The sequence below is a fragment of the Malania oleifera genome, chromosome 3 (assembly GCF_029873635.1).
Source record: "Malania oleifera isolate guangnan ecotype guangnan chromosome 3, ASM2987363v1, whole genome shotgun sequence".
Classification (NCBI taxonomy): Eukaryota; Viridiplantae; Streptophyta; class Magnoliopsida; order Santalales; family Ximeniaceae; genus Malania; species Malania oleifera.
This window is the reverse complement of record NC_080419.1, coordinates 38,807,552-38,834,307: the sequence shown is the minus strand read 5'-3', so window position 1 is coordinate 38,834,307 and position 26,756 is coordinate 38,807,552. Positions and strand designations below refer to the sequence as shown.

General features: G+C 36.1%; 1 protein-coding gene across 3 annotated transcripts in view; it reads right to left on the bottom strand.

Moving 5' to 3' along the window:
* The window catches only part of LOC131152292 (DNA mismatch repair protein MSH1, mitochondrial), a 144,168-nt gene that overhangs the window by 11,167 nt on the left and 106,245 nt on the right, over positions 1–26,756 (bottom strand). For all 3 annotated transcript variants that reach the window (XM_058104105.1, XM_058104108.1, XM_058104107.1), the window contains 4 exons: positions 11,767–11,973; positions 3,299–3,555; positions 3,038–3,181; positions 1,269–1,326 (listed from right to left, as the gene is read on the bottom strand). In XM_058104105.1, the coding sequence (XP_057960088.1) occupies positions 1,269–1,326; positions 3,038–3,181; positions 3,299–3,555; positions 11,767–11,973 (666 nt within the window). The remainder of the gene's footprint in view (positions 1–1,268; positions 1,327–3,037; positions 3,182–3,298; positions 3,556–11,766; positions 11,974–26,756) is intronic.

The following is a 26,756-nucleotide window of genomic DNA, read 5'->3' as shown; positions in this document are numbered from 1 at the left end:
CGCTAGCCCCATCGCCTCCGTGCACCTCGCGCCTAGACGCACTTTTGACTACTATAGATGAACTAAAATCTAGTCCAATAGAAGAGGCTTGTTTCTTCCTGCTTGTTATAGTAACTTGTATTTTGCCTTGAATTTTTGAAAAACTGGCGAACAATCCCATAATTTATTGCTGCTTTGCTTCTCAATTTGCCTTTTGCAGTTCATGATCCATTTCAAGGGGGTTTCCATTGGATTTGATGTAAAATTCATCCCTTGGATTTTACCTACAAAGAAAATTAACAAGGTATTTCGTTCCTTCTGCCATTGCTGGCCATATTCAGGAAAAAAAAAATGACTTTCTAGAATGTTTAATCCTTGAATATTTTTCTTCTCTGGAATGGAGCCTAGTCTTGTCTCATGAAGGGGATCACTAACATAGATCTCTTCAGTTATGTAAGCAAATTGACTCAGTTGACCAAGAGGTTGTTCCTTGAACTAACATTTTATGGTGAGTTGGCAGGACGAGTTTGCATCTCCTATCCGGCTATCCCTTATTTTCTTCTCTGATGGTCTTATTGTACTTTCATAAGAAAACAAGAAGTTTAATTGTCATAATCTGACAAACTCTTCGATTTGTTGTTAAATATGGCTCAAGCCCTCACAAGAATAACAGAGAAGGTAAACAACCACTCTCATCATAAGTCTAATCCTAATGAATAACCCATTTTAGAAGATAGGATAAAGGCCAGCATACTCTAAACTTGCACAATTTAATCCCATAAGAGTCTAGAAATATGGCCCAAACCAAAATAAATTCAGCAACGGTCATGTAGTGATTAAGAAAATGCAATCCATTCGAGGGCTGACAAACAAGGTTGTTGACTTGTATAATGCAGTGTGCCACATTTCTTCGCTTCATAGAGTCTAGAAGTATGGTCCTCACCTACTTCTTGGGCTCAATATAATCCCATAGTCTAGAAGTATGGTCCACATCTAAATAAACTCAGTAATGACCTAGTCAACAAAATGCAATCAGTTCAAAGACTCATGAACAAGGTTGTCAACTTGTATAATGCACCGCACCATATTTTTGGATGCATTTATAAATAATCAAACAGTAAAAACAAATGGAGATGAAGATCAGACATTTGGATCACACCCAAGACAGTTGAGATTAATCAAAAATAAACACAACCACTTATCAACTCCACATAAGATGTAAGGATACAAAAGATCAGTGTGTATAATTTTTGGTCTGGAAGGAATCAGGTAAGGATGACTATCAGTACCTCAGTAGTATGGAACTCCAAAAGAGTGGGAAAAACCCATTTCCTTCTTCTCCCTTCACTGTAAATGTCAATGAAAGTCAATATTAGAATTCATAAGTTGTCTTTGAAGCAGGGTTCAAGCATGATATTACAATTTTACAAGCAGAAAAATTTTCATGAAATGAACATGCCAAAATGATGAAAAACAAAGCACTAATTGTTTTGCAAAAGGAAAAAAAAAAAGCACATAAAAATATCAAGAGAATACAGACAAAAAAATAAAAATAATTTTACATTGGTCTTCAAACCCAAATTTCAATGAATCTTTGAACATGCGGTTAAGTTAGTATTTTAATATAACTTCTCCTTATTCTAATTTATTGAGGGACAAACCCAATAAAAAAAGCTGTGAATCTGACACCTAATTATATATTTTGCATCAAATTTCGTTCAAGCAAGGGATTCAATACTCTAGGCATCAGCAGAGAAGGTTATAGACTATGGGTCAATATTAGGATGCCCACATCAATATCCAAAAATATCATCAAATGAGTGATGTCATTGTCTCTTGCTTCATCACCAAAACAGCAACAACTAGAGCAGCATATGCTTGAAGTTTCAACGACAACATAATTTCTACCTTGCAAATTTACCATGCCAAGTAATTTGACAATAACCTGCAGAAAAGAATCAAGTGCGAACTGCTCAAACAGCCCAAAAATTATAAAAGATTGGAGAAAATGATTACTTGATTACTCCATATGATCATGAAAATTGAACAAACTTCCTTCCCACCCCCCCTCCAAACACACACACACACACACTCACACAAAATATAAACAAAAACAAAAACAGTTTCAAATCCTCGTCCTCTTTGGTTAATCAGATTCAGCAGAAAAGCTGCATAGAACATGTACAATTGAAAGACATTAAACCATATGATAACATCCTAACTCAGATTTCCTTCTAAAATATTGTGAGATTCTTCATGGACAACAATGTAAGGGAAGTTTCACAACATGTCTTTCTTTTATTCATTGCATTTATTTTTATATTACAAAATCAAAATATTATAACTTAAATGCCACAAATTATTTATGATAACAATCAAACATTAATTAACTTCTGTTCACCTTCTAGCTTTTGCTGTGAATGAAGCAAATCCAATCGAAGTTACTTGAGCAGGTGGATTTTCTTAACACTAGTTGGTACTTGGTCAATAAACCAGGAAAATGCAGGGTGTTAATTTTTTGTCTGAGGCACTACTATGATTTGCATACAATTTTTATCCCCAAGATGAACGTGCAAACTTATTTGCATTTGGTCTAGTTATTAATAACAGGCCTAGTTAATTATAATTTTCTCACATAATAGATCCTTGGCTTTGGTGAATCCTTTCATAGTTTGGATTAGGTTGGTTCAAATATTGACTGCCTAACCCTCGGTTTAAAATTGATGATAACACAATCAAAACATAGACAGTTGCCTCTTCATGCATAGGAAAATCGTTTTGTATCAGAAACACAATAAACCTACCCATATATTTAAGATCTCTAATTAAACAAAACAGAACTTAACATCAGGAATCATATATGTTTAAGAAAGCTCACATAAACATGTGCAGCCAGCATTGCTGCACAATAGACAAATCATATATTGTTACAGAATACATATTATAAATTTAGTTTTGTGCATGCATGTGCATGCACACTAATAAAAAAGACATACATTGATGCATAAAACCAAATCATATCTTAATCTTAGAAACCCAATAAATATGTCTGACCAACCTCACATGAGAGAATAATGCTTTCGCTATGACAAGCAACATGGAAGCAAAGACAAGGATATTAATTTTCATTTGTAACTCAGCAGAGAGTCCTCTTAACAATTCCAAGACCCTTGCTTTTGCCTTGGCACCTGCCTCATGGTATCTGCAGCAGAATTTTTTTAAAAAAATTAAAAGAATCATGACACTACATCAGAAGACAGAATTCAATCAATTCAAAAGGGAGAATCAAGAGATTTATTTCCACGGAATGAAAACACACCTCATTAATGCATCCTCCACCTTCATGGTGGTAAACCATTCCTCCCCAACCTTTCTGCCTTTCGAATCTACAGCGGGTCTTAGTTGTTTAATTTGCTTTTCCCCAGGGGTTCCACCCCACACAGCCGGTGCGAAGCGCCTTCCCTTGAACCAAACAGCTTCATGCTCACGAGCATATAATATTTCACCCCTTGGCCCTCCAAGTGGCGCTGTAGAAGCCTTTATTCTATTAATGATAGGCAGGAAATCTTCAGAAACCTAAATGAAAAAATTAATTAGTAAATTTAATGCATATGCTCAACAGGAGACACTGCCACATGACAATCCTAAGCAAAGGAAGCTCTAGATAAATATCAGAATACACTTGCCTCGATAATCATTTTTTGACCAAACAAATAATAACTTAGCTAAACAATGTGAAAATCAAGCTAAATCAAAAAGAGGAATGAACATTCTACATGGCAGTCGACAGGCATCCATTCCCTTATCTATTCCTTTGTGCATGCGTCAAGGAAATGGCACCAACCCAATAGCGGTTGACCAGCTTCCATAGGGCGGTTGTCTGGTCCTATTGAAATTCAAATTTTGAATTTTATTTCTTCTGATTGGCTGATGGATTTGGGTGTGCCATGTCTTGACCTTTGTCACATGTTAAGCAACGAGCCAAGGAGCTGGTAGTTGTCAACTTCCTTTCCCTCCTTTTGCATGGGATCATTTTGGGCATGCCATAGTGGGGGTGGGGGGGGGGGGGGGGGATTTTTTAGCATGAGAAACACTAAAATGTGTGCATTTTTTAGAAGGAGATTTATACCTTTTTTTTAATGACTTGGTACTCCTACTTGGGCGAGCCCTTTAGACCCACATAGGCGGCACCAAACCAGGGGGTTGAAAACATTGATGCTTGCACATTGACACATCCCTAATAATTCACCAGGCAAACCACGAGTGGAGAATTGAGTTTGAGATATTGGGATCACCAAGGCCCAACTTCGCCCTTACTACTTGAGCAAACCTAGCTAGGTGAAGGAGATTTATGTTTTTTAGGGATATCACATATTCTCTCTATTCTTCATTTCCTACCTTTTATGCTCTTTCTTTTCTGAGTGTTTTTTTTCCCGCTAGCATACAGAGTTTCATGATTTAGGTTTCTCATCTTTCTCTTTTAAATTTCATGTTTGCATTTCACATATGCATGCATAAACGCACATTGTTGTGGTTTTTTCATGTAGTTCAATATTCAGAGTTCATATTTGTGTAAAGGTGATGAATTTGGTGTTTTGATAAAGTAAAACATCCATGTTTCATGATCAAATTGATTTTGGTATCATTTATTCTTAAAAGAATGCAAATTTTAAAAATATTTTGTAAATATTTTCTACCCAGTTTCCCATGTAATGCATGTTGATTTCTCGTATTGACATGTCATCTAGGATAGATTCATGTTCTGGATTTGTAGAAACATGCATGAAAATTGTAAAACAATGAAAATTGCATGCAGGTGCTTGACTGACTTCGAGGGCACAGTCGAACGGTTTTCCTTCTACAAGCAGTCGACCGACCATTAAGGCCCGGTTAACTAGCTAGCCTAGAGGCTTTTTTTTGCCATTTTTCTGGACATTTCTCGGAGATTTTGATTATTGGTTTGTTTATACACTCTTTGGTAGAGTCTACTAGATATCTAAATGATGCTGGTTTTATGGTCTTCTCCTTAAAAAAAAGTCATTTTTCAAGGGTTTCTTTCAAAAAACAGGTTTTTTCTAGAAATAAATGTCCATGATGCATCTATTTGGACATTTTTTAGAATGAAGAAAATTCAAATGTTTTCAAGGAGGGTATGTGGTTCTCCCACCAAAAAATCAATAACTCAACTTTGTTTCAAGAAATAAATTACTTTTCAAAGTCGTCGGCCATGACGCAGCTTTAGGATGGAAAATGAACTTTTTTTAAAATTTCAATGATTTCAAGGTTCTGTTAATTCAAAGAGTTTTCTAGAAAATATTGATTTTTTCCCAAAAGTTCAAGGTTTCTTTTAAACTCCAAAATATTTTTTTAAGTAAATTTAAAAATGTTTTCGGGGACTACAATTGACTTGATCCCTCTTTTAAAAGGATACTTAAGTAGTCTATCCCAATATAGATGTAATCATAACTTCACAAAACACAAAAAAAAAAAAAAAAAATCTTTTCTTTGTTTATGTTCTTGTATGCATTTTTCATTTTCCTTTGGCGTTTTGAAAACACAATAAGAAATGGGGTCTTCATGGGGCATAGGCCTCTGCATAGACTCTATGAAAGCCTTTTCCAAGGGTTGAGATAGTTATAAATTTTTAGAATTAAAAAAACAAAAGGGTGGTAGCCTGCAACAGACGGTCAGCTGATCTTACCCGAGAGCAAGGCATGGTTGGCCAACCTTTGATGGCGGCCGACTGATCCTTACTTTCTCTCATTTTTTATTTTTTTGCAAAAAATTTAAAAATTTGGTTTCAGAAAATTAAATCTTTTTGAGGGAGATACACACATACAAGGAGAGAGCAGTAAACGTTCTTAGAACAGGTGTTTTAGGATGCTAGCCTTTAAATTTATATTGTAAAGAATTAATGGGTACCTCCCTAATTCACAATGGTACTCTTGAACCTAAAACTCTTTGAAAAAGGTTTTTCTTTATTGTACCTTTTTAAAAATAATATAAAGTGGCGACTCTGTTTTCAAAATAAAAAGGGTGGGGTGGAGAAATATGGCTTGGTTTTCTTGACTTATCTTATTTTTCAAAATGGTTACCAAACTAGTTGGCAATAAACGGGCCACCCAGGTTTGGCGTTGACAACTTGTAACTTTACATATCATAAAATGAATATTTAGGAATCATTTGTGAAGTCAAAGGTCACAAAATTCCAAGATTCTTAGGCATCTCCATAACCTTTTTTAATAATGGAAGTTTGTAACCTCTTCTATGTTTGTCATATCATCAATCAACAAAGATATTGCAGTTTTAATACGTCATAAAATTTGGTGTTTAACCAAGGATCCATTGTCAAGAAAGAATCTTTGTGCTCGCGTTTTCTGTCATTGCTGGTAGGTAAAGAATGTCGGGCATAAGCTGCAAAGCATATGAAAATGAAAATTTAATCAACACTGGCAATTGAACTTGCTGGCCTACATTACAGAGAACATATACAACACTCGTAAAGGAAATGATTTTCACCAATTTTCAAAACTGCAACCAGTTGATGTACCATTAGTTCAGTACATGCTTAAAAAATCTATTATCCAAATCTGTATTAGCCTGCAATTGATGAAGGCTATTGTTTAAGCTCCACCAGAATGGTACATGAACACTGAAATTAGTTGTCACTAGTGAAAAGGATGACCTGAATCCAACAGGTGGGGGCAGTGAGATGATTATGACAATGCATGCAAGTCCAAATTATGGGTCTCAACAGGTGCAAGTCCCCCTCACTCAATCACACATCAAATGTATGTTTTAAAAGATGCAAGCTCACAAATCACAACTAGTTTAAAGTAGGAGCCTATTCTACTCAATGAGATTATTCTTTATAACATTTCAAATGCAGTTCAAATTTCATAAGTGAAACGTAACCATAAGGTAGAGACAAAATGATGATGATGATGGATGATTAGGCAGCATAGTGCACCACGGCTCAACAAAGTCTAGAGAGGTCAGATGTACAAAGCGATACTCCCTACTATCTTTGGAATGTTCTTGTCACTTTTGTCCTAAGGGACTTGGAAGAAGGCAGGCTCTATGGAAGTGCACTAAATTTGCAGTTAATCTAGTATATCTAATTCAAATTTCTTATTTAGTTAATGTGGTGACAGAATGCCGAACACCCTGCAGGAAGGTCAACCAAGCAACAAGAAATCAAGACAAACCCACATGAATTAACATGTTTTGGAGGTTTTCAACTTGCCTACACCCACTAGCCGCACACAATCCACTTCTCAAGAACCAAGTGATCACAATCACTCAAATATCTTGCAAACGCTCATTCTCCATCCCAAGGCTCACCCCACCCCCTCACAAGAGTCTTTTGCATGAAAGTTTCAATTGTTAGTGCTGAATAGTCTGTAAAGAGAGGCTTTGTGCCACGGACTTGAGCAGCCTTGGAAGGAACTATGGTAAACTTGGATTCGATTACAGGGATGTCATGGGATGTACTCTAAATGTTGCTATGACCTTGTAGTGGATCTCAATAGTCATCAAGGTGGCATTATCGGAAAAATATTGTATGATTCTTAGACCCACATATGGTAACTCATGGGTATGCAAGAACGTGATGGAAATATTGTATCTCTAGGGGGAACACTAGGTGAGCGTCCTACCACCCCCGATGTTCTTTTTCCCACTAAGTATCTTAAGGAATGCAAGAGGATGAGCTCTTGACATCCTTAAGGGGCATCTTGGGCTTTTGTGTGGGATTTGAGAGCCCCCATGGATGACTATCAAAGAACAAGGTCGCACGCTACTCTCGACGATTGAGAACTTGGATTCGATTACAGGGATGTCATGGGATGTACTCTAAATGTTGCTATGACCTTGTAGTGGATCTCAATAGTCATCAAGGTGGCATCATCGGAAAAATATTGTATGATTCTTAGACCCACAGATGGTAACTCATGGGTATGCAAGAACGTGATGGAAATATTGTATCTCTAGGGGGAACACTAGGTGAGCGTCCTACCACCCCCGATGTTCTTTTTCCCACTAAGTATCTTAAGGAATGCTCGAGGATGAGCTCTTGACATCCTTGAGGGGCATCTTGGGCTTTTGTGTGGGATTTGAGAGCCCCCATGGATGACTATCAAAGAACAAGGTCGCACGCTACTCTCGACGATTGAGACACACAATAGTGTTGGCCCTTGGGCTACTCTTTGGCAGTGTCGTCTTATACCAGATTGAACTATCAAGGGATGTTAATCCTTTATATGTTTGTCTCAACCAAAGTATGGTGTCACCTCCCTTAGCTCTGACTTATCAGTGGTTAGTGGCAAGTTCACTTACAAGAGGAATAGAAGTAACCATATGCTTATGGAATGAGAGTTCAACACCTTTACTATTTGAGTCATAGTACCTCGATAACCTACTCAATTGGGACAAGGACTATCATGCCATGAGACTTGACCACTGAGTTGGATCCATGAGTGTCTCCATGTGTTTGGATAAGTAGGCCGGATGGGAATTAATGGCGTGGTCTTGTTGTTGCAAGGGAAACATGTTGTGCGGTTCCTTGGAAATCTGTCGCCTTATGACACTTAGCTCTAAACTAGTACACAACTAAATGGACCAGTTATATTTGCTTGTATATCTTAAGCTTGTCATTTAACCCCTCCTATTTGGTTGGAGATCACACTATAATTTAATCAAAGCCCCAATAAGAGAATTTTGACAAAGATACCACAAAAAGTCAAGGATGTAAGAGATCCTAACAAGTGGCAAGTCATTACCATTGCTCAAGGTCTCTCTTCTCACAACTCCCATCCTTGTCATAGACTTTCAATACCATCTCGAAGACTACATCTTAGGTGCCAACAAATTTGCTCTTGCTTTCTCCATCTATGGTAACTTAAACCAACCTTGACACAAGTATTGTTATTGAGAACGAATTCAAAGGAGATGATAGAAATAGAAGAGGATTGACTTATGTTGGAAAGGATGGTTGGGCAAAATAGTGAAGAACTCCCAACTGAATTCAAATCTAGCATTCTAGCCACAATTTTTAAAGCCCAACAAGTTTCTAAATCTTCCCCTACTGTCTTGTCCACTATGCACCTAGCCCACACAACTTCATCAAATCAGAACTTGGACACAATTTTGCAAAGCAAATGCACATAGAACCTTCTCTTTTTTCTTATCACCAATGGTATTCATTTTCTTCAAACATTTTTTAATAGTTTGCAACTTTTATTGAGTTATTAAAAAAATTATAAAAAATTCTTATTATTTGTTAATGTTTATTTATGGAAAAGAATGACAAAATTTTAAAATTCACAGCCTATTTGGTTCTTGAGAATATGAAAGAATATAGAAAAAAAAATTTCTTTTTTGGGTTTATATTACCATTATGACTAATATCTATGCCTATTTTTTCATATAATTTCAAAACTTGGAAAAGTATTCATATCCTTCAAGTTTAGTTTCAATAAAAGAAAAATTAAGTCCAAGTTAGGCTTTGAATCTCAAATTTGAATTTCAAGGAAATTCATTCAATAGTTAAAATTTTGATAAATTTTGCTGAAATTTCAAGATTGCAATAAATTTCAAATTTACTGGAAATTCTGATGGTAATTTTGCAAAAATAGAAATTCCATTTCAATTTCAAAGGCGGCAAAAAGCAGAAATTTTGATGGAAAATTTGACCATTTCTTGGAAATTTGAGACCATGGATATTAGCTAAAAGATTTTATTTGACAACGTATGGCTAAAAATTAGATGTATTTGTAGATTAAATAGTACTTAGTTGGTTTATGAAATTCATTTACATTAGTTGAATATGTTTCATATAATTATTGTTAGCTTACCACTTCACCTAAAAGCTTAAGATGTTAGGTTGTGGGCCAACAATGTATATCAAGCTTTAACAACTCCCCCGCTCGTGCGGCCTGATAACACATGGAGAGATAAATACCCATTACAAGGAATATAATTATTTTTTAAACACCACACAATAAACATAGGCAACAAGATTATAACCCAATACCTCCTAGTAACCAGCTCTAAAATCACATTAGATTACCACTTAAGCTAAAAGCTTAAGCTGTTAGGTTGTAGGCCAACAATGTATATCAAGCTTTAACAATTATTATATTGCAGTTATATTAAATTGCAGCTATTGCATGTCATAGACAGCATTTATGTCCTTATTGTATATTATTTATAATATTTTAGCGCTAGATCTTACATTATTAGGTCAATTAATTTCTAAGTTTCATAATGAATTCCATGCTTTACTACAATTTTCTATCATTTAAAATTGAAATCAAAATTTAGATCAAACCAAAACTTCTGTACTTTTGAAGCCCTAAAATTTAAGCTAAAATTAAAATTTAAGATATTGACTTAAACCCTAATCAACTCATGCAAATCCCTCTCATTCTTTGCAGCCTTCAAAACCACCAAAGAACCCTTACCTCCTTCATGATAATGGCTTAGTAAAAGTAATGAGCATGAGTTCTTGGTTATTTTGATGTTTACTATTGACAAAGTAAGAATAACATAAAAGTTCTTTCAGGAATGGTAAACGTGTTTAGCCTACTTTCTTCCCCTGCTGAACACACATTGCTCATGGAGGTATGAATAATAAATTGTGTTGCTTTATAGTTTACCACGTGACTCTTGTTTGCAAATATTTGCTCACTGTTTACTCTTCATTTGCATTTTATTGTTGTGGATTTGTTCATATGGTGAAACTGTATTTTACTTTTGGTTAACTAGTTAAGCAATGGTGCTACAACTACTGCCAAATTGCCCTTCACAAGGTGTGAAGAGTTTGGCATATGACAGTTGGTATCAAAGCTTGGTTAATTGCACTGAGATTTGGTTGCCTTCGGATTGTGGGATTGTGTTAAGCATCAGTAAAAGAACCATACTGTGCACTAACGCCAAAAAAATTGATGCAATAGAGGTGTAGGCCGAGACAGCAAACAATGTGGCTGTAGAGATGGCCAACTTGCAGAACGTGTTGATGTTCTGGAGGGATCCTATAAAACACAGCAGGGTTCCATTGAGGAATCACAAGAAGACTTTCGTAGTATGGTCTAAGCATTAAAAAACCAGGTAGGCAATCTTATTGCCAAGAACCTGATGGTGTGTGCTATCAGGAATTCCAATTCTACAGCGTAATCACTACAACATTAGAATAAACAGTTTTGCAGCCAGCTGAACGTGCTTGGCAATATTGTGCAATATTATAGTTGCTTTGAAACAAATCGAAGTTGTTACTGTGATTAGCTTGCCAATTCGCAGACTAACAAGCATGATATTATGAACAGAGATGATATTCAAACATAAATTTATTAATTTTATTTCCAGAAAAGACAATTGCAAGGACATGATACTTTAGATTGTGAAACCACAACTCATAATTCTTTTGGGGGCATCTTTCTTAATACCATTCAATGAAAACAATATAGCATATTAAAAAAATAAAATTCAAGTTTGCACACTAGAACAAGATTATAACATAATTTAAACATCCGAACATAAAAACAGTAGCACAAAAAACTCTGTAACATCGCTGTATTTAAAGGCAATGAATATGCAAGCAGTACAACAGACATAGTTAACAAAGACGACCATGAAGATCTAAAATCATTGGGTAAAATAACTAAGATAGACCATAGACAAGAAAATAAAAAATGAGGGCAATATAGTCTCCTAGATCACATTTAACGGTCTTAGTAAAGCAACAATGTATTTAATCATGACAAAAACTGTTCAGTCATGGGGACCAACCGCTACAGACAAGGCCTCGGCTGCTCTTTGCACCTCTGCAAATGCTTCTTCTAAATGGATCCTCTTCACTCGTCCTTTCCATGAAGACTCCAAATCCTCAAAGAAATCAGTTGGTACTAATGGATATGAACTTATTTTTTGATCACTATCACCCTCTAGAAAGATCATTTCTCCAATCCTATGTGAAGCACATTCGCATTCAGTCACCTGGAGAAATAGGGGCAGTATGAATTATATATAATTACAATTGAGCCCAGAAAAATGTTTTAAAATGTCAATATAATGTAGTTTTGATCAAACTTAAGTTATAATCTCTGAGAGGAAAAAAAATAAAATAAAATCTAATCTTATCATAGTCAACATACAAATGGTAACAATTTTTGTATCCTAGGAAATTTGGATCCATCACAAACCGAACAAAGATGTAAAAAAATGTTGATATAATGTAGTTTTGATCAAACTTAAGTTAGAGCCTCTGATAGAAAAAGAAAAAACGTAAAATCTAATCTTATCACAGTCAGCATACAAATGGCAACAAGTTTCGTATCCTAGTAAATTGGACCTATCACAGGCATAAAAAGAAACTTTGATGCAGCCTCACTCTCATCTCCCCCCCCCCCCTTTTGCGGTGGGAAAAGTAAATAGCCAAAAAAAAAAAAAAAGATTAATACAAGCAAACAGACGTAAAAGCATGATGGAAGTTGAGACCCAGCCACTTCATATGAACCAATTCATGTATGGCAAAATGGTAGCCATACTAAGGAGCAAGATTAAAGATAGTCAATAAATAAGACTAGCACACTAAAGCAATCCCTGGCAAATAATCTACACGCTTTAAAGAGGAAAAGGTGTGTTGGGGGGGGGGGGGGCATCTAAGTTATACGAACTAAATAAATGTAATATTTCTAATAATATTATTAATAACTATATTATCCTTTCAAATAAACATGATCTATATTCTTCTTAGCCTTCTCCTGTTTTAAGAGCAGCTTGCATTCTAATCAAAACAATCCATTTGTGGAGATAAGATTTTTTCCCTTTCCTCTTCTCTCCCTTCATCTTATTTTATATTACTTCATTTATTGTAAAAAAGGGTAAGTTAAATAAAAAATTTAAGCAATCCATACATCTGCAAATTTTTAACCTATAGTCTTCCATAAATAAAAATTAAATACTAAAGCTTGATATACATTTTTGGCACAACCGAACATCTAAAGCTTTTTGGTAAAATGGTAATCTTAACATGGTATCAAAGATATGGTTGCCAAGAGCTCCTAGGATCAAGTCTTGTTGCCGTAATTTATTATGTGATGTTTAAATTTTATTTTTTATTCCCTGTAATGGGTCTTCTTTATCATTTTTTTATCTATGTGCTGTTGGACTGCACATGCAGGGGAGTGTTAAAACTTGATATATGTTGTTGTTGGCCTACAACCTAGCAACTTAAGCTTTTAGGTAAAGTAGTAATCTAACATAAAAGAAAACTCAAACCCTTATATACCATTATTGCATCTAAAGAGCATTGGAAGCATTAAAGAAAGCCTGAAAAGTGTAAAAGATCAATAATTATGTCCTAAAACCATGGACATGTAGAAGGAACGTATAACATGAATCCAAGAGGTATCTGAAGGGCATAGATGTCCAAGACAAACATATAACATAAAGAGTCCTGCTATAGCCTATATTTTTTTGATTATATGTTGAGATTATCAACTTTATTTTCATCAAGAAAACATATTCAGCCAGTAATCATTAGGATAGCAGATGGTCCCCTCACATATCGATGTCATGGAAAGGTTCAATCTCCATTATGCTATTAATGTCCACTGCTTTTCAGATGTTATAAATTTCTAAAATCTTTTAATTGCAACGTAACAATATTTCATACCAATTGTATTTTTAGGATCTGTGACATGCATGATTTACAATGGTGGAGAAAGAAATTGCACTTACTTTCTAAATCCCAACTTGAAAAGACAACCTCTGTTAGCAAAACACCATCCATCAAAGAGTTAAGGTGCCATTCTAGAAAGACTTGGCCCTTGCACGAAAGGTATGAACATTATCATTTTTTTTAATGCAAAGTTTCTTCTCATATTTATTCTCTTAGGGGGCGTTTGGCTTACAAATTGTGAGCACCGGTAATACAAATATTTTGGTAATGTAAAAACATGGCCATGTTTGGTTCACAATACAGTTGTAAGAATCCAATCATCTTAGATTACCAGTTTATGTCATTTGTCCACGTAATGTGGGAATGCGATTACCAAATTATAGGGGATATTATAACTTTCTAGGAATGGGATAATGCGCAAAGAAACCAAAATGGCCAAGATAACCTCAGCCTTTCTCCCCAACCCCCACCATTTTTTGTGTTTCATTTCATCAAACCAGTGAGGTAAGAGTTGCTCCCTTCCTCATCTTTCTCTATGTTTCTCCAAATCTAGAGTTTTGATTTGTAGATCTTTGTTGTGTAGAGGATTTCAAAACATGAAGAGATGCTTCTCTCTCAATAGCATCCTCTTTCTCCTTCTCTCTCTCCCTCTAGAGTTATTCTCTGTCTCTCTCTAAGCTTCATATTCTTTGGTTTTTTCCTGCGGTGGATTTGCCATTGAGGCTTGCAGAAGAGATCTTCGAAGAGCGCTCATCACCAGAACTACTTTTGTTGAAGCTCTCTTTCTTAATCTTTCTTTGAACTGAATTTGTTTTATTGGCGAGTGATTGAAGCAAATTTGCATGATTTCTGTTTGTTGTTGTTTTAATTTTGATGCAGTTTAGGCATTGATTGATGTTCTATGAAATGCATTGTTGATGCGTTTCTACATCAGATTTACAAATGCCCATCTCTCTCTCTCTCTCTCTCTCTCTCACTTTCAAGTTGATGTTGTACACATTAGAGGTATCTGCATAAGTAATTCTTTCTTCCTTTCCTCTCTCTTGTTTCGAAGGAAACAAATTTATGGCATAATATTTTCTATGGGAACTGTGGGAAAATCGTGTATAATTAGTTAGCTATTTTAGGATATTCTTTTATAATAGATTGTATCCTTAGAATTAGGCCTATACAGCTAAGTTCCCTATTCTGTTAGGGTGTCCCATAAATCATGGGATTCTATTTATTAATTTACTTTTTAGGAATGCTAGGATTGTTGTATATATTCACATGTAATGTTCGGATCAATACATAACTCTTTTCAATTTTCGACATTGTATTAGAGCCAAATTAGGCTCCTTAGGGTTTCAATTTTTTTCATCCTTCATCGCTGATATTTCCAGCCTTCATTGCTGGTTTCTTCCCATCTTTGCAGACCTCTGTTCTACTCTATCTTTTGAGCTCGTGCACCTCTATTTCTGCCAAACAGGGCTTGTTTCATCAAAGCCTTAAAAACCTTCTATTTGCCTTCATTGCCAATTTTTCTCTTCTATGGGTTTCACTTTGGCCTAGTCGTCATCATCATTTCTACTTCCAGCTGACATCATCATTGATTAGCGGATTGTTCAAGCCTTTACGATGTCAGATATCGTGGAGACTACTACTACAGCCCAATCAGAAGAGGTAATCCGACCCCAACAAGCAGGAGAAATGCAGACTATTCATGCCTCCTACAGGTTAGATGGAAAGAACTACCTTAAGTGGTCTCAACTCATTTGCACAATGTTGAAAGGCAAGGGAAAGATTAGCCATCTCACGGGTACAGGTCCTAAACCAGGGGATCCTAAGTTTGAAGCATGGGATGAAGAAGACTCTTTGATCATGGTGTGGGTGTGGAATTCCATGATTCCAGAAATAAGTGACACATGCATGTTTTTGGCTACTGCAAAGGACATCTGGGATGCAATTCAGCAAACCTATTCCAAAGCTAATGATGCGGCACAAGTGTACGAGGTCAAGGTAAAAACTATGGCTGCAAAACAAGGGAATAAAACAGTCACTGAATATGCAAATCAACTGAAATCCTTGCGGCAAAAATTGGATCACTAACGGGTGATAAAAAAAAAATGCTCCGACGATGCAACGGTTCTAAAGGCCTGTATTGAACAAGATAGGGTGTATGATTTTCTAGTTGGACTTAATCCAGAATTTGATCAAGTGAGGATATAGATTTTTGGGAATCCGGAGGTTCCAAGCTTTAATGAAGTAGTGGCTATAATCCGAAGTGAAGAAAGTAGAAGAGGGTTGATGCTTGAATCACAAATCACAGATAGTTCGGCTATGGTGGCTAGTGGTAACAATAAATTAGCCACAAACATGGGGAGAGGAGCAACACTTGAAGGAGAAAAAGGTGGCCAACCGAAAACCCAAAATCGTGACGGATTATGGTGCACTTACTGCAAGAAGTCTCGTCACACCCATGAAAAATGCTAGAAACTTCATCGAAAGCCTCCAAGCCAAGAATGGGGCCAAAAAGGAGAACAACCACGGAACAATGGACAAGTCCAAATTGCTGCAGGACCACAAGGTGAATCGACATTGCAGGAGTTGAGTAGTTTCAACAAAGAAGAGATTGAGAGGCTGAGATCACTTATCAACAGTCTTGGAAAACCTAAAGGATCTCCAGGTACTTGTTCTTTGGCTAATTCAAGTGAGCTTCCGTCTTCTATTGGATTAAATGTCTCAGATAAAACCTTTACCAACTCCTGGGTCATGGACTTAGGAGCAACCGATCATATGACCCATTTATCCAATATTTTTCAACCTATACTCCATGCCCAAGTAGTAGGAAAATAGCCACAGCAGATGGAACCTTGACCACTGTAGCTGGTTTTGGGAATGTGAAAATAAGACCATCAATAACTTTGAAAAATGTAATTCATGTTCCTAAATTGTCCACAAATCTAGTCTCTATACATAAACTCACTCAAGATTTATGTTGTAATGTGATTCTTTACAGTAGTAATTGTATATTTCAGGACAAGGATTCGGGGAAGATGATTGGACGTGCTAGGGAAAGGAATAGCCTCTACTATCTTGAAACACCAAGTCAATTGCACATGACCAAGGACAGATTATCTTCTTCCTTTATGTCAGAGTTTGTCTTATCCAATAAAGAAAAAATTTTACTTCATCATTGCCGTCTTGGATATCCATCGTTTAGGGTTATTAAAGTTATGTTTCCTTCCTTGTTTAAGGATTTAGATGTTGAAAACTTTCAGTGTGAGGTATGTGAACTTGCTAAACACAAGTGTCTACCTTTTCCAATTAGTTACGAAAGAAGCTCAATCCGTTTCTATCTTATTCACAGTGATATTTGGGGTCCATCTACTGTTTCTAATGTTTCTGGGGCAAGATGGTTTGTTTCTTTCATTAATGATTGCACTCGAGTTATTTGGATTTTCCTGCTTAAACATAAGTCTGATGTTAGTATTGTGTTCCCAAATTTCTATTCCATGATCAAAAACCAATTTGGGGTCAATATCAAAAGATTTTTGTCAAATAATGCCACGGACTATTTCAATCAAATTCTTACCCCATATTTTCAGACAGAAGAAATAGTACATGAGTCATCTTGTGTCAATACCCCATAGCAAAACGGGATAGCAGAGAGGAAAAATGGCCATTTCCTTGAAAAAACCAAAGCTTTGTTGTTTCGAAAAAATGTGTCTAAGGTTTTTTGGGGGGAAGCAGTTCTGACAGCCACTCATCTGACAAATCGTTTGCCTTCAAGAGTTTTGGGTTTCAATAGTCCTATGGACATACTTTCCATATTCTACCCAAACCTAACCACTACAAACAACCTTGTTTCTAAGATTTTTGGGTGTGAGTCATTTGTCCATGTTCATAGTCACAACAGGGGGAAATTAGACCCGAGGGCTCGAAAATGTGTTTTTGTGGGCTATTCTTCGACTCAAAAAGGATATAAGTGTTACCACCCTCCGTCAAAGAAATCCAATGTCTCAGTGGATGTTACGTTCAATGAACAAGAGTCTAATTTCACTAATCCTTATCTTTAGGGGGAGAATTCAACTAGGGAAGATAATAAAGATTTTTTGCTTGATTTGCCATCAATTCATATGTCTAAAACCTCGAACCCTATACCTGTACCTCCTTGTTCATCTTGTTCCAACCATGTACCTGAGAGTTCTTCTGACCCTATGCCTGAAACACCAAATGAACCCAAAGAAAAGACCGATTCTGCTACTAGAAATACCATATTTGGCAAGGTGTTCACAAGAAGGAAGATGGCTGTTCCTGAACCAATGCAGGTCCAAGAGTCCAACTTAGATTGTTTGAATGAAGTAACAATTGTTAACCATCCATTGCAAGATGAAACTGAATCTCATGTTGATAATGATGGTCAGGACCTTCCAATTGCCATTAGGAAAAGGAACTCGAAAATGCACAAAGCAACCATTGTACCCTCTTGCACATTTTTTGTCGTTTAAGAATTTTTCACCATCCCATAGAGCCTTTTTTGTAAGCCTAAATACCATCACCATTCCTACCACATTATCTGAGGCTTTGTCCAATGGAAAATGGAGACAAGCTATGAATCTGGAGATGGAGGCATAGGAAAAGAATAAGACTTGCAAGTTGGTGAAGTTACCGGGAGGAAAGAAACCGGTTGGCTGTAAGTGGGTATATACGGTGAAGTATAGGGCAGATGGGTCGATTGAGAGATACAAGGCGCGGTTGGTAGCCAAGGGGTATACTCAAACCTATGGGATTGATTATTTAGAGACCTTTGCTCTTGTTGCAAAGATGAACATGATTAGAGTAATATTATCACTAGCAGCTAATTATGGTTGGGAGTTGCAACAATTTGATGTCAAGAATGCTTTCTTACATGGGGAACTAGAGGAAGAGATTTATATGCAGGTTCCACCAGGATATGGGAAGAATTTGGCTACTCACATTGTGTGTAAATTGAAAAAGGCACTATATGGCCTTAAGCAATCACCACGAGCATGGTTTGGGAGATTTGCAATAGTTATGTTAGCTATGGGATACAAAGTCAAAGGGATCACACATTGTTCATTAAATAGGCGGGGGGGGGGGGGGGGGGGTGTGGTTATAGTCCTTCTAGTATATGTTGATGACATAATAGTGACAGGAGATGATGCTAAGGAGAAACAGGTCTTGAGTCAATATTTGGCTAAAGAGTTTGAGATTAAAGTGTTAGGGAGATTGAAGTATTTTCTCGGGATTGAGGTTGCTCACTCTAGGCAGGGAATTTTTATCTTTCAACATAAGTATGTCACAAATCTTCTCAAGGAAACTGGCAAGACAGCATGCAAACCAGCAAGTACTCCCATGGATTCAAATCTTAAAATTGGAAAAGCTCAGGAGGATGTCACAGAAGACCTGAGAAATGTATCAACGCCTGGCAGGAAGACTCATTTATTTGTCTCACACATTACCAGATATAGCATATGCAGTGAGTGTGATTAGTCATTTTATGCATAGCCCGAAGGAAGTTCATTTACAAGCATCCCATAGAGTACTACAGTATCTCAAGGGAACACCAGGGAAAGGTATCATGTTCATAAGAAATGGAGGATTGGTACTTGAGGCATACACTGATGCTGATTATGCTGGATCAATTATTGATAGAAAATCAAACTCAAGATATTGCACCTTTCTCGGTGGGAATCTTGTGACATGGAGAAGTAAAAAACAAAGTGTGGTAGCTCGGTCAAGTGTAGAGGCTGAATTCCAGGCAATGGCTCAAGGTGTGTGTGAACTACTTTGGCTGAAGATCATCCTTGAAGATTTGAAGATTAAGTGGGATGACCCTATGAGACTTTATTGTGACAACAAATCTGCAATCAGCATAGCTCATAACCTAGTACAACATGACCGAACGAAGCACATTGAAGTTGAAAGACACTTTATCAAAGAAAAGTTGGAGAGTGTATTGATTTGTACACCTTACGTGTCTACACATGGTCAACTTGCTGATGTCCTTACCAAAGGGTTGAGTAGCTCTGTATTCCAAACTATTGTTTCCAAACTGGGTATGGAGAATACCTATTCACTAGCTTGAGGGGGAGTGTGAGAAAACCATGTATAATTAGTTAGCTATTTTAGGATATTCTTTTAATAACAGATTGTATCCTTAGAATTAGGCCTATACAGCTAAGTTTCCTATTCTGTTAGGGTGTCCCATAAATCATGGGATTTGATTTATTAATTTACCTTTTAGGAATGCTAGGATTGTTGTATATATTCACATGTAATGTTCCGATCAATACATAACTTCGACAGGAACTTTTCCCCTATAATTTATTTCTTGAGACAAGTTTCTGCACAAACAAAAGCAGTCTGAATTAGTGACTTTTTTTTTTTTTTTCAGTGTTTTTAAGGACCATAAATTGCTGGTCATGCCTCCCAGAGTATGTGCAATAGTGCATTTGAAGTATTTGAAAGTATGCAGGAAGAGAGTGAGGGTGTTGAGTTGAATATTATCTTTAGGAATATCATATATGTTGGGTACTTGCAGGCAGACAACTTTGAGGGAGCACTGGGTTTGCTTTCTTTGCTATATTTTGATTCTGCGACACTGACTGCTGGTCTTTCTGCATGTTCATACATTGGGACTGTGAAATCGAGAAAAGAAATACATGGTTTTGTGATAATGGTTGTTATAGTTATACTTCAGGTTACATGCACACAAACAGATCAGAGGAGTTTTGTCATTCTAAAACTAAAAATTTAATCAATTCACATTAAATGGGTTTAAGTAGCCGAAATGTTTTCTGTCCTACTGATCTAACTAATACATACATTGTGGAACTTCTGGATAAATATTTTTATGTCTGATCGTAATTTAAAAAATAATGACTCAGTCTATTTTTCTTGGTAGCAGAAACTCAAGAAAACTTAAAAGACGATGCAAGTGATTCTTGTCCTGCTTATATTTCATTATTAGCCTCAACTCTTTGCAGCTCTGGGCTTTCCTATAAGCTGAATGATCTTATTGACTAAACCATAAAATCCTTGAGGATTTTGGTTGAACAGCAAGATCTATATGGTTGACACTATGTTAAATAAATGAGTGCATAATACCCTCCAATTTAATTCTCCTTTGCTTTACTTGTGGTTTTTGAGGATAAGAAAAATGCAAACGCATCCTTGTCTTAAACATGACTCTTAGCTCCTACTTTATAGTTATGTATAAGTTTTAATTCTGATATCCTCCTCTATTATAGCTCCGTCAATTTTGTATCTCAACTGTCACTGCTGGTATGCCCTTTGCAGCATCCCATTCATTCTCCCTAGCTTTTTGAATTTCCTCCTCCTTTCAAAGCTCAACTAGGTTCTTTTGTCAGCTTTCCGGTGCTTTCTCATGGTGATCTATATATATATATATATTCTCCCAAGATTTTTTAATTCCCTCCTCCTTTCAAAGCTCAACTAGGTTCTTTTGTCAGCTTTCCAGCGCTTTCTCGTGGTGACCTATATATATATATATATATATATATATTTATTTTAAATTTTATTTTATATTTGAATATTGAAAGCAGTAATTTAAATTGTAAATTTTATTGTGATTTGTTTCTAGCTTTGGATTTAATTGTGTCTATTAGAACCAATGACATGTACTCATATGGCTACGAAGAAAAGAGTGGTTATAGCTATGTCACCATACTTGGATTTGTTCAATCAACTCTTAATGATGATGATGGCAGCGGTAATTATGGTTGTAAAATTTCAGATCTTGGGAAGACTTACTTGTGGGCAGGCATATTCAAGGCATTTAGAGAGAGAAATAAGCCTCAATAAAAGGATACTAAGCTAGTAGAATGTCTTGCAGAAACGTCTAAATATGGGACCTACTTGGAAAAGTGACAACGACGCATACGAAACTGGTTATCTTCAGTGATTGGAGAAGTGGGTGTTAAAAAGATACCTGGTACTAACATTAGAGCACAAACCCACACTGAATCAAGGGTGAAATTGTTGAAGAGACAATACCAATGCATTCTTGAGATCTTAGGACCTACACAGAGCGGGTTTGGATGGGATGATAGATTGAAGTGTGTAATGTGCGAGCTTCCCATTTTTGAAGAATGGGTGAATGTAAGTTTCATAATATGCTATGAATTTTAAACATAAACTGATTCTCAATTTTTAAATTGTGCAGGAGTATGTGATTCTTTGCTTAATGTTTAAATTGTGCAAGAGTATGCATTAAGATTGATCCTAATTCTGAGCAATATTCATTCTATTGTTCTTGAATAGTTTTCTATAGATTGAATCTTAACTCTGACTCATCATATGCATTTGAAATTGTAAAGCCACCTTCTAGCTGCTGGATTGACGAATAAGAATTTTCCTTATATGACAGTCTTGCCTTCAGGAAAAATGAATGGACTTGATGTGGAAGGCCTTGTTGACCATGTAGAAAATATAGAAAGGGAGGAGGCTGAAGGTGAGGAGGAAACAAGTGGAGAAGTGGAAGGTGCCTAATTCCATTAGGGACCACGAATTTTTTGGTAGATCTCATTCGTGCATTTACAATTCATGTGATGGTATTAATACTCCTGAAAGGTGTTCTATTTGTGACGGTATTAATACTCCTGAAATGTATTCTATTTGCTCCTGAAAGACATAGATGCCTCTACAAGTACTAACAATTTTGCTACAAACACCACCAAATCAAGTATGTCAAGCAAGTCAAAGAAAAGAGCAAGAACTGAAGATGTCTTGATCAACTTGGTGGGTTAGATAGGTAGGTTGGTATCAGATTTCTAGGGAATAAATTAGGAAATTATATTTTTCTAAATCTGAAATTACTATTTCAGTTTCTAGTAGTTTCAGTTTCCTGTTTTCCAGCCTAGAGATCTGCTAATTTGATTTTCTTATTTTGTGGTGATTTGATTTGCAGATTTTGTGGCCTTCCTAATTTGGTTGCTTTTGTCTACTATTTATCTTCTAATTGTGTCTCTTGAAATTCAATAAGAATGGTTATTCTTCTTCTAAAAAATCCTTCATGGTATTAAAGCCTTGTGCTCTTTCCTTCCGATGATGTCATGTAAGTCGGCGACGAGCGGCGCCCAAAGAAATCCTACCGGCTCTTCCGGTACTTCCGAAACCATTCCACCCAATCCCACTATTCCTTCTAAGTCTATATCTGCTAATTACTATTCCCAGAATTGTTGCCCTTTATCTCACGGTTACAAAACTCAATGGGCGGAAGAAACCATGGTGCGAGCATTGCAAAAAACCATGGCATACGAAGGAGACGTGTTATAACTTGGAAGCTTCGTGGTAAACCAGCAAATTGGAAGCCAAAATCCAAACGTGACAGTCATGCCTACCAAGCCACTGCTAAAGAGACTCAAGAGCCTTCAACCAACTAGGATGTAGTCCCTTTTACCAAGGAGCAATTAGAGCACCTATACAAATTATTTCAATCTCCAAAACTGTACTTAACTCTGTCTTGTTCTATTGTGCTTTTAGGTGTTATTCCTAATTCTTTTCATTCTTGGATAATTGATTCTGGTGCAACTAATCATATGACTGGTTGCTCCAAATTGTTCTCATCCTATAGTCCATGTGCAAGCAATAAAACGATCAAAATTGCAGATGGTTCATTCTCAGTAATTGCCAGGATAGGAGCTATCAAACTTACTTCATTGTTAACTCTCCATGATGTGCTCCACATTCCAAATTTGTCTTGCAATTTGGTGTCCATCAATAAAATTACCTTTGATCATCAATGTCAAGCCAATTTTTACACCATGGTACAAACACAATTTCAAAAAAATATTCAAATATTGCAAAGTAATAATGGTCGAGAATATTTCAAAAACATTTTGGGCCAATTTTTTCTTGAAAAAGGAATTGTTCATCTAAGCTATTGTGTCGACACTCCGCAACAAAATGGTTTGGCTGAAAGAAAAAACAAACACTTATTGGAAATAGCTCGGGCATTGCTTTTTACCAATCAGGTACCTAAATATCTTTAGGGTGAAGCTGTTCTTATTGCTACATATCACATAAATAGAACGCCTAATAAGATTTTAAGCTTTGGAACACCTTTCGATGTTTTCCATAAGTTTTATCCAACAAATCGGTTGTCTTCTTCGTGCCACTAAAGATATTTGGTCGTACCGCTTTTGTTCATCTTCATAGTCATAATCGAGGAAAACTTGAACCCCGAGCCACAAAATGTGTGCTTGTTGGTTATGCTCCCACTCAAAAGGGGTACAAATATTTTGACTTTATTTCCAAAAAATTGTTTGTTACCATGGATGTTACATTCTTTGAATTACATTCCTATTTTACGCCTCATCTTCAGGGGGGAACCAAAACAAAGCTTTGGCTGTGTTTCATGATTTTTTCCAAACTAAAGACTCGCAAAATGATCCTTCTCCAACTTTGATTATTCAACTTGAAAACCCAAGCTTTATTATACCAAGAGAAAGTGAGTCAAGTTTTTAGATACTGAAAAATGCCGGTCTTCCTACAGTGCCATCTCATGATGTTCATGATCCTATAATCACTAACAAAGGAGAAACAGAAAAAAACACCACAGCGTTGGTACCATTTGACATTGTCTACTCACAATAGAGGACAACTCGAAAGAAAGGGTCTTCCAATCCTTTACACTGTCCAGAATCCATAAACCCTCCACGTAATGTCCTCATCGAGCCTTTACCTCATGTTCAGTCCATTTCATTTTCGAGTTCCGAGTCCTGTAGTTTTGAACCTGAGTCTGGTTCCAATCCTAAGTTCGATGATTCTGAACTTCCCATTGCTGTCCGGAAGGGTGTGGAGTTTTGCACCCAACATCCATTGTCCAATTATGTGTTATATGAAAATCTCTCACCTATTTTTTGTACTTTTACCTCACAATTGTCTTGTATGGAGATTCCTAATACTGTGCAGCATGCTCTAAAAGTACCTGAGTGGAAGGAGGCTGTCTTCGAGCAGATGAAAGCTCTTGAAAAAAAAAATCGCACGTGGGAGTTAATTGATCTACCAAGAGGAAAGATAACTGTAGGGTGCAAATGGGTGTTTACAATCAAGTATAAATCTGATGGTTCTCTAGAATGGTATAAAGCTCGATTGGTCGCCAAGGGATTCACTCAGACCCATGGAATTGATTACTTGGAGACATTCACCCCAGTCGCAAAGCTAAACTCTATAAGAGTTCTTTTGTCACTTGCTGCTAATCGTGACTGGCCTCTGCAACTGTTGGACGTAAAAAATGCATTTCTTAATGGAGACCTGGAAGAAGAAGTGTACATAGATGCACCTCTAGGATTTCGTGAAAAGTTTGGCACAAAGGTGCATAAACTGAAGAGGTTAAAACAGTCACCAAGAGCCTGGTTTGAGAAATTCACTCAGTTTTTAAAATCTGAAATTACTATTTCAGTTTCTAGTAGTATCAGTTTCCTGTTTTCTAGCCTAGAGATCTGCTGATTTGATTAGCTGATTTTGTGGTGATTTGATTTGCTGATTTTGTGGCCTTCCTCTACTATTTATCTTGTAATCGTGTCTCTTGAAATTCAATAAGAATGGTTATTCTTCTTCTAAAAAATCCTTCAGTTGGGCAGTCTTTATAACAGAGCTAATGGAAATCATGAGGATTCTTCTTGCTAAATTTAAGCATGAAGTTAAAGGAACAAAAAGAAGGACGAAGGAGCATAATGAGATTCTACAAATAGAGGGCTTGAATGATGATGATATTTTGGAGGTAGGAGACATTGTTACTATTGAGGCTCACAAGACACTATTTTTTATGTTGAATGGCCGATTTAGGAAGTCAATGATAAATTTGCTTCAAAATAAAGTTTAGCTTGATCAGCTCCATATATCACTTTAGGAACTTTTAGCTATTGAGATGGATTTTGTTATCACTTGCTTTCAAAACATTTTGAGCTACTATCCCTTTATTACAACTGTGTTGTTACATTTTATAGGTATTAATATTTTTAGTTTTTTTTTTTTTAATAAAATTTGAGCTAGTTTTATTTAAGCCATTGAGATGGATGCAAATGAATTTGAAGTTTGAATTTTTCGGGTATTTTTTATACGCTAGAATTATTTATCTAGAGGTTTACACAAGTTAAATGAAGAATAGGAATGCTGCATTCTTGTTATATAATGTATTTGGGTAGTTTTGGAAATTACAATAAAATTTGGTATCACTTTCAAAATGTTTGCGTCAAACCAAACATAGGAATATTACATTCCTAGGAATTTAATATTACCATAACTAATGAACCAAATGTGGGAATCATAACATAGATGCTAATTGATTATTGAAATTCTAGATTCTAGTAATTCGAAACTTCATTGAAGTATTAAATTCTGTGAACCAAAAGCTCCCTTACTCATCATTGTGATGTATCATGTATGTGAGCTTGCAAAACATCGCACTATCTTTTTCCCCAAGCTTGGATAGAAGGGTAGTTTTATTCCAATTTTAATTGATGCATGGATCCTTTGCATCTTGTTTCTACTCTTGAATTCAAATATTTTGTTTGGCTCATTGTTGATTTTTCATAAGGAGCTTGGGCTCATCCGTGAAAAAGTAAAAAAATAAATAAATAAATGGTGATGAGATCACGTACAACTAAGCATTTCATAAATTATAATTACATAATAAATCCATTTCAAGGTTCAGACAATTCTGATAATGAGAATGTGTATTTTGCTTCACTATCTTTCCACATATTTTTTGGAGAAGATGGTATCGTTCATTAAACTACTTGTGTTTACAAAACCTTGGGATGGCTAAAAATAAAATCATGCATTTTTTTTCTAAACAGAGAAATTTATTAAAAGAAGAAAGCAAGAAGATACAAAGAGGAGAGTAAGGCATTGTTCTAGCCAAAAAGGAAGAAAAAAAAAAAGAACTTGATGACATCAGAATACTAATGATGTAAAGCTTTCCATCCAAATCACGCAAGTTCTTTGAGCCTTAATTATTCTTTATGATTGCCCATTCTCTATGATAGTCCTCAAAGAAGTATCAAAGGAACTTTCTTGCAGTAGCTTATTGCATAAAATCTGATGCTTCCCAAGTCGTGGTACT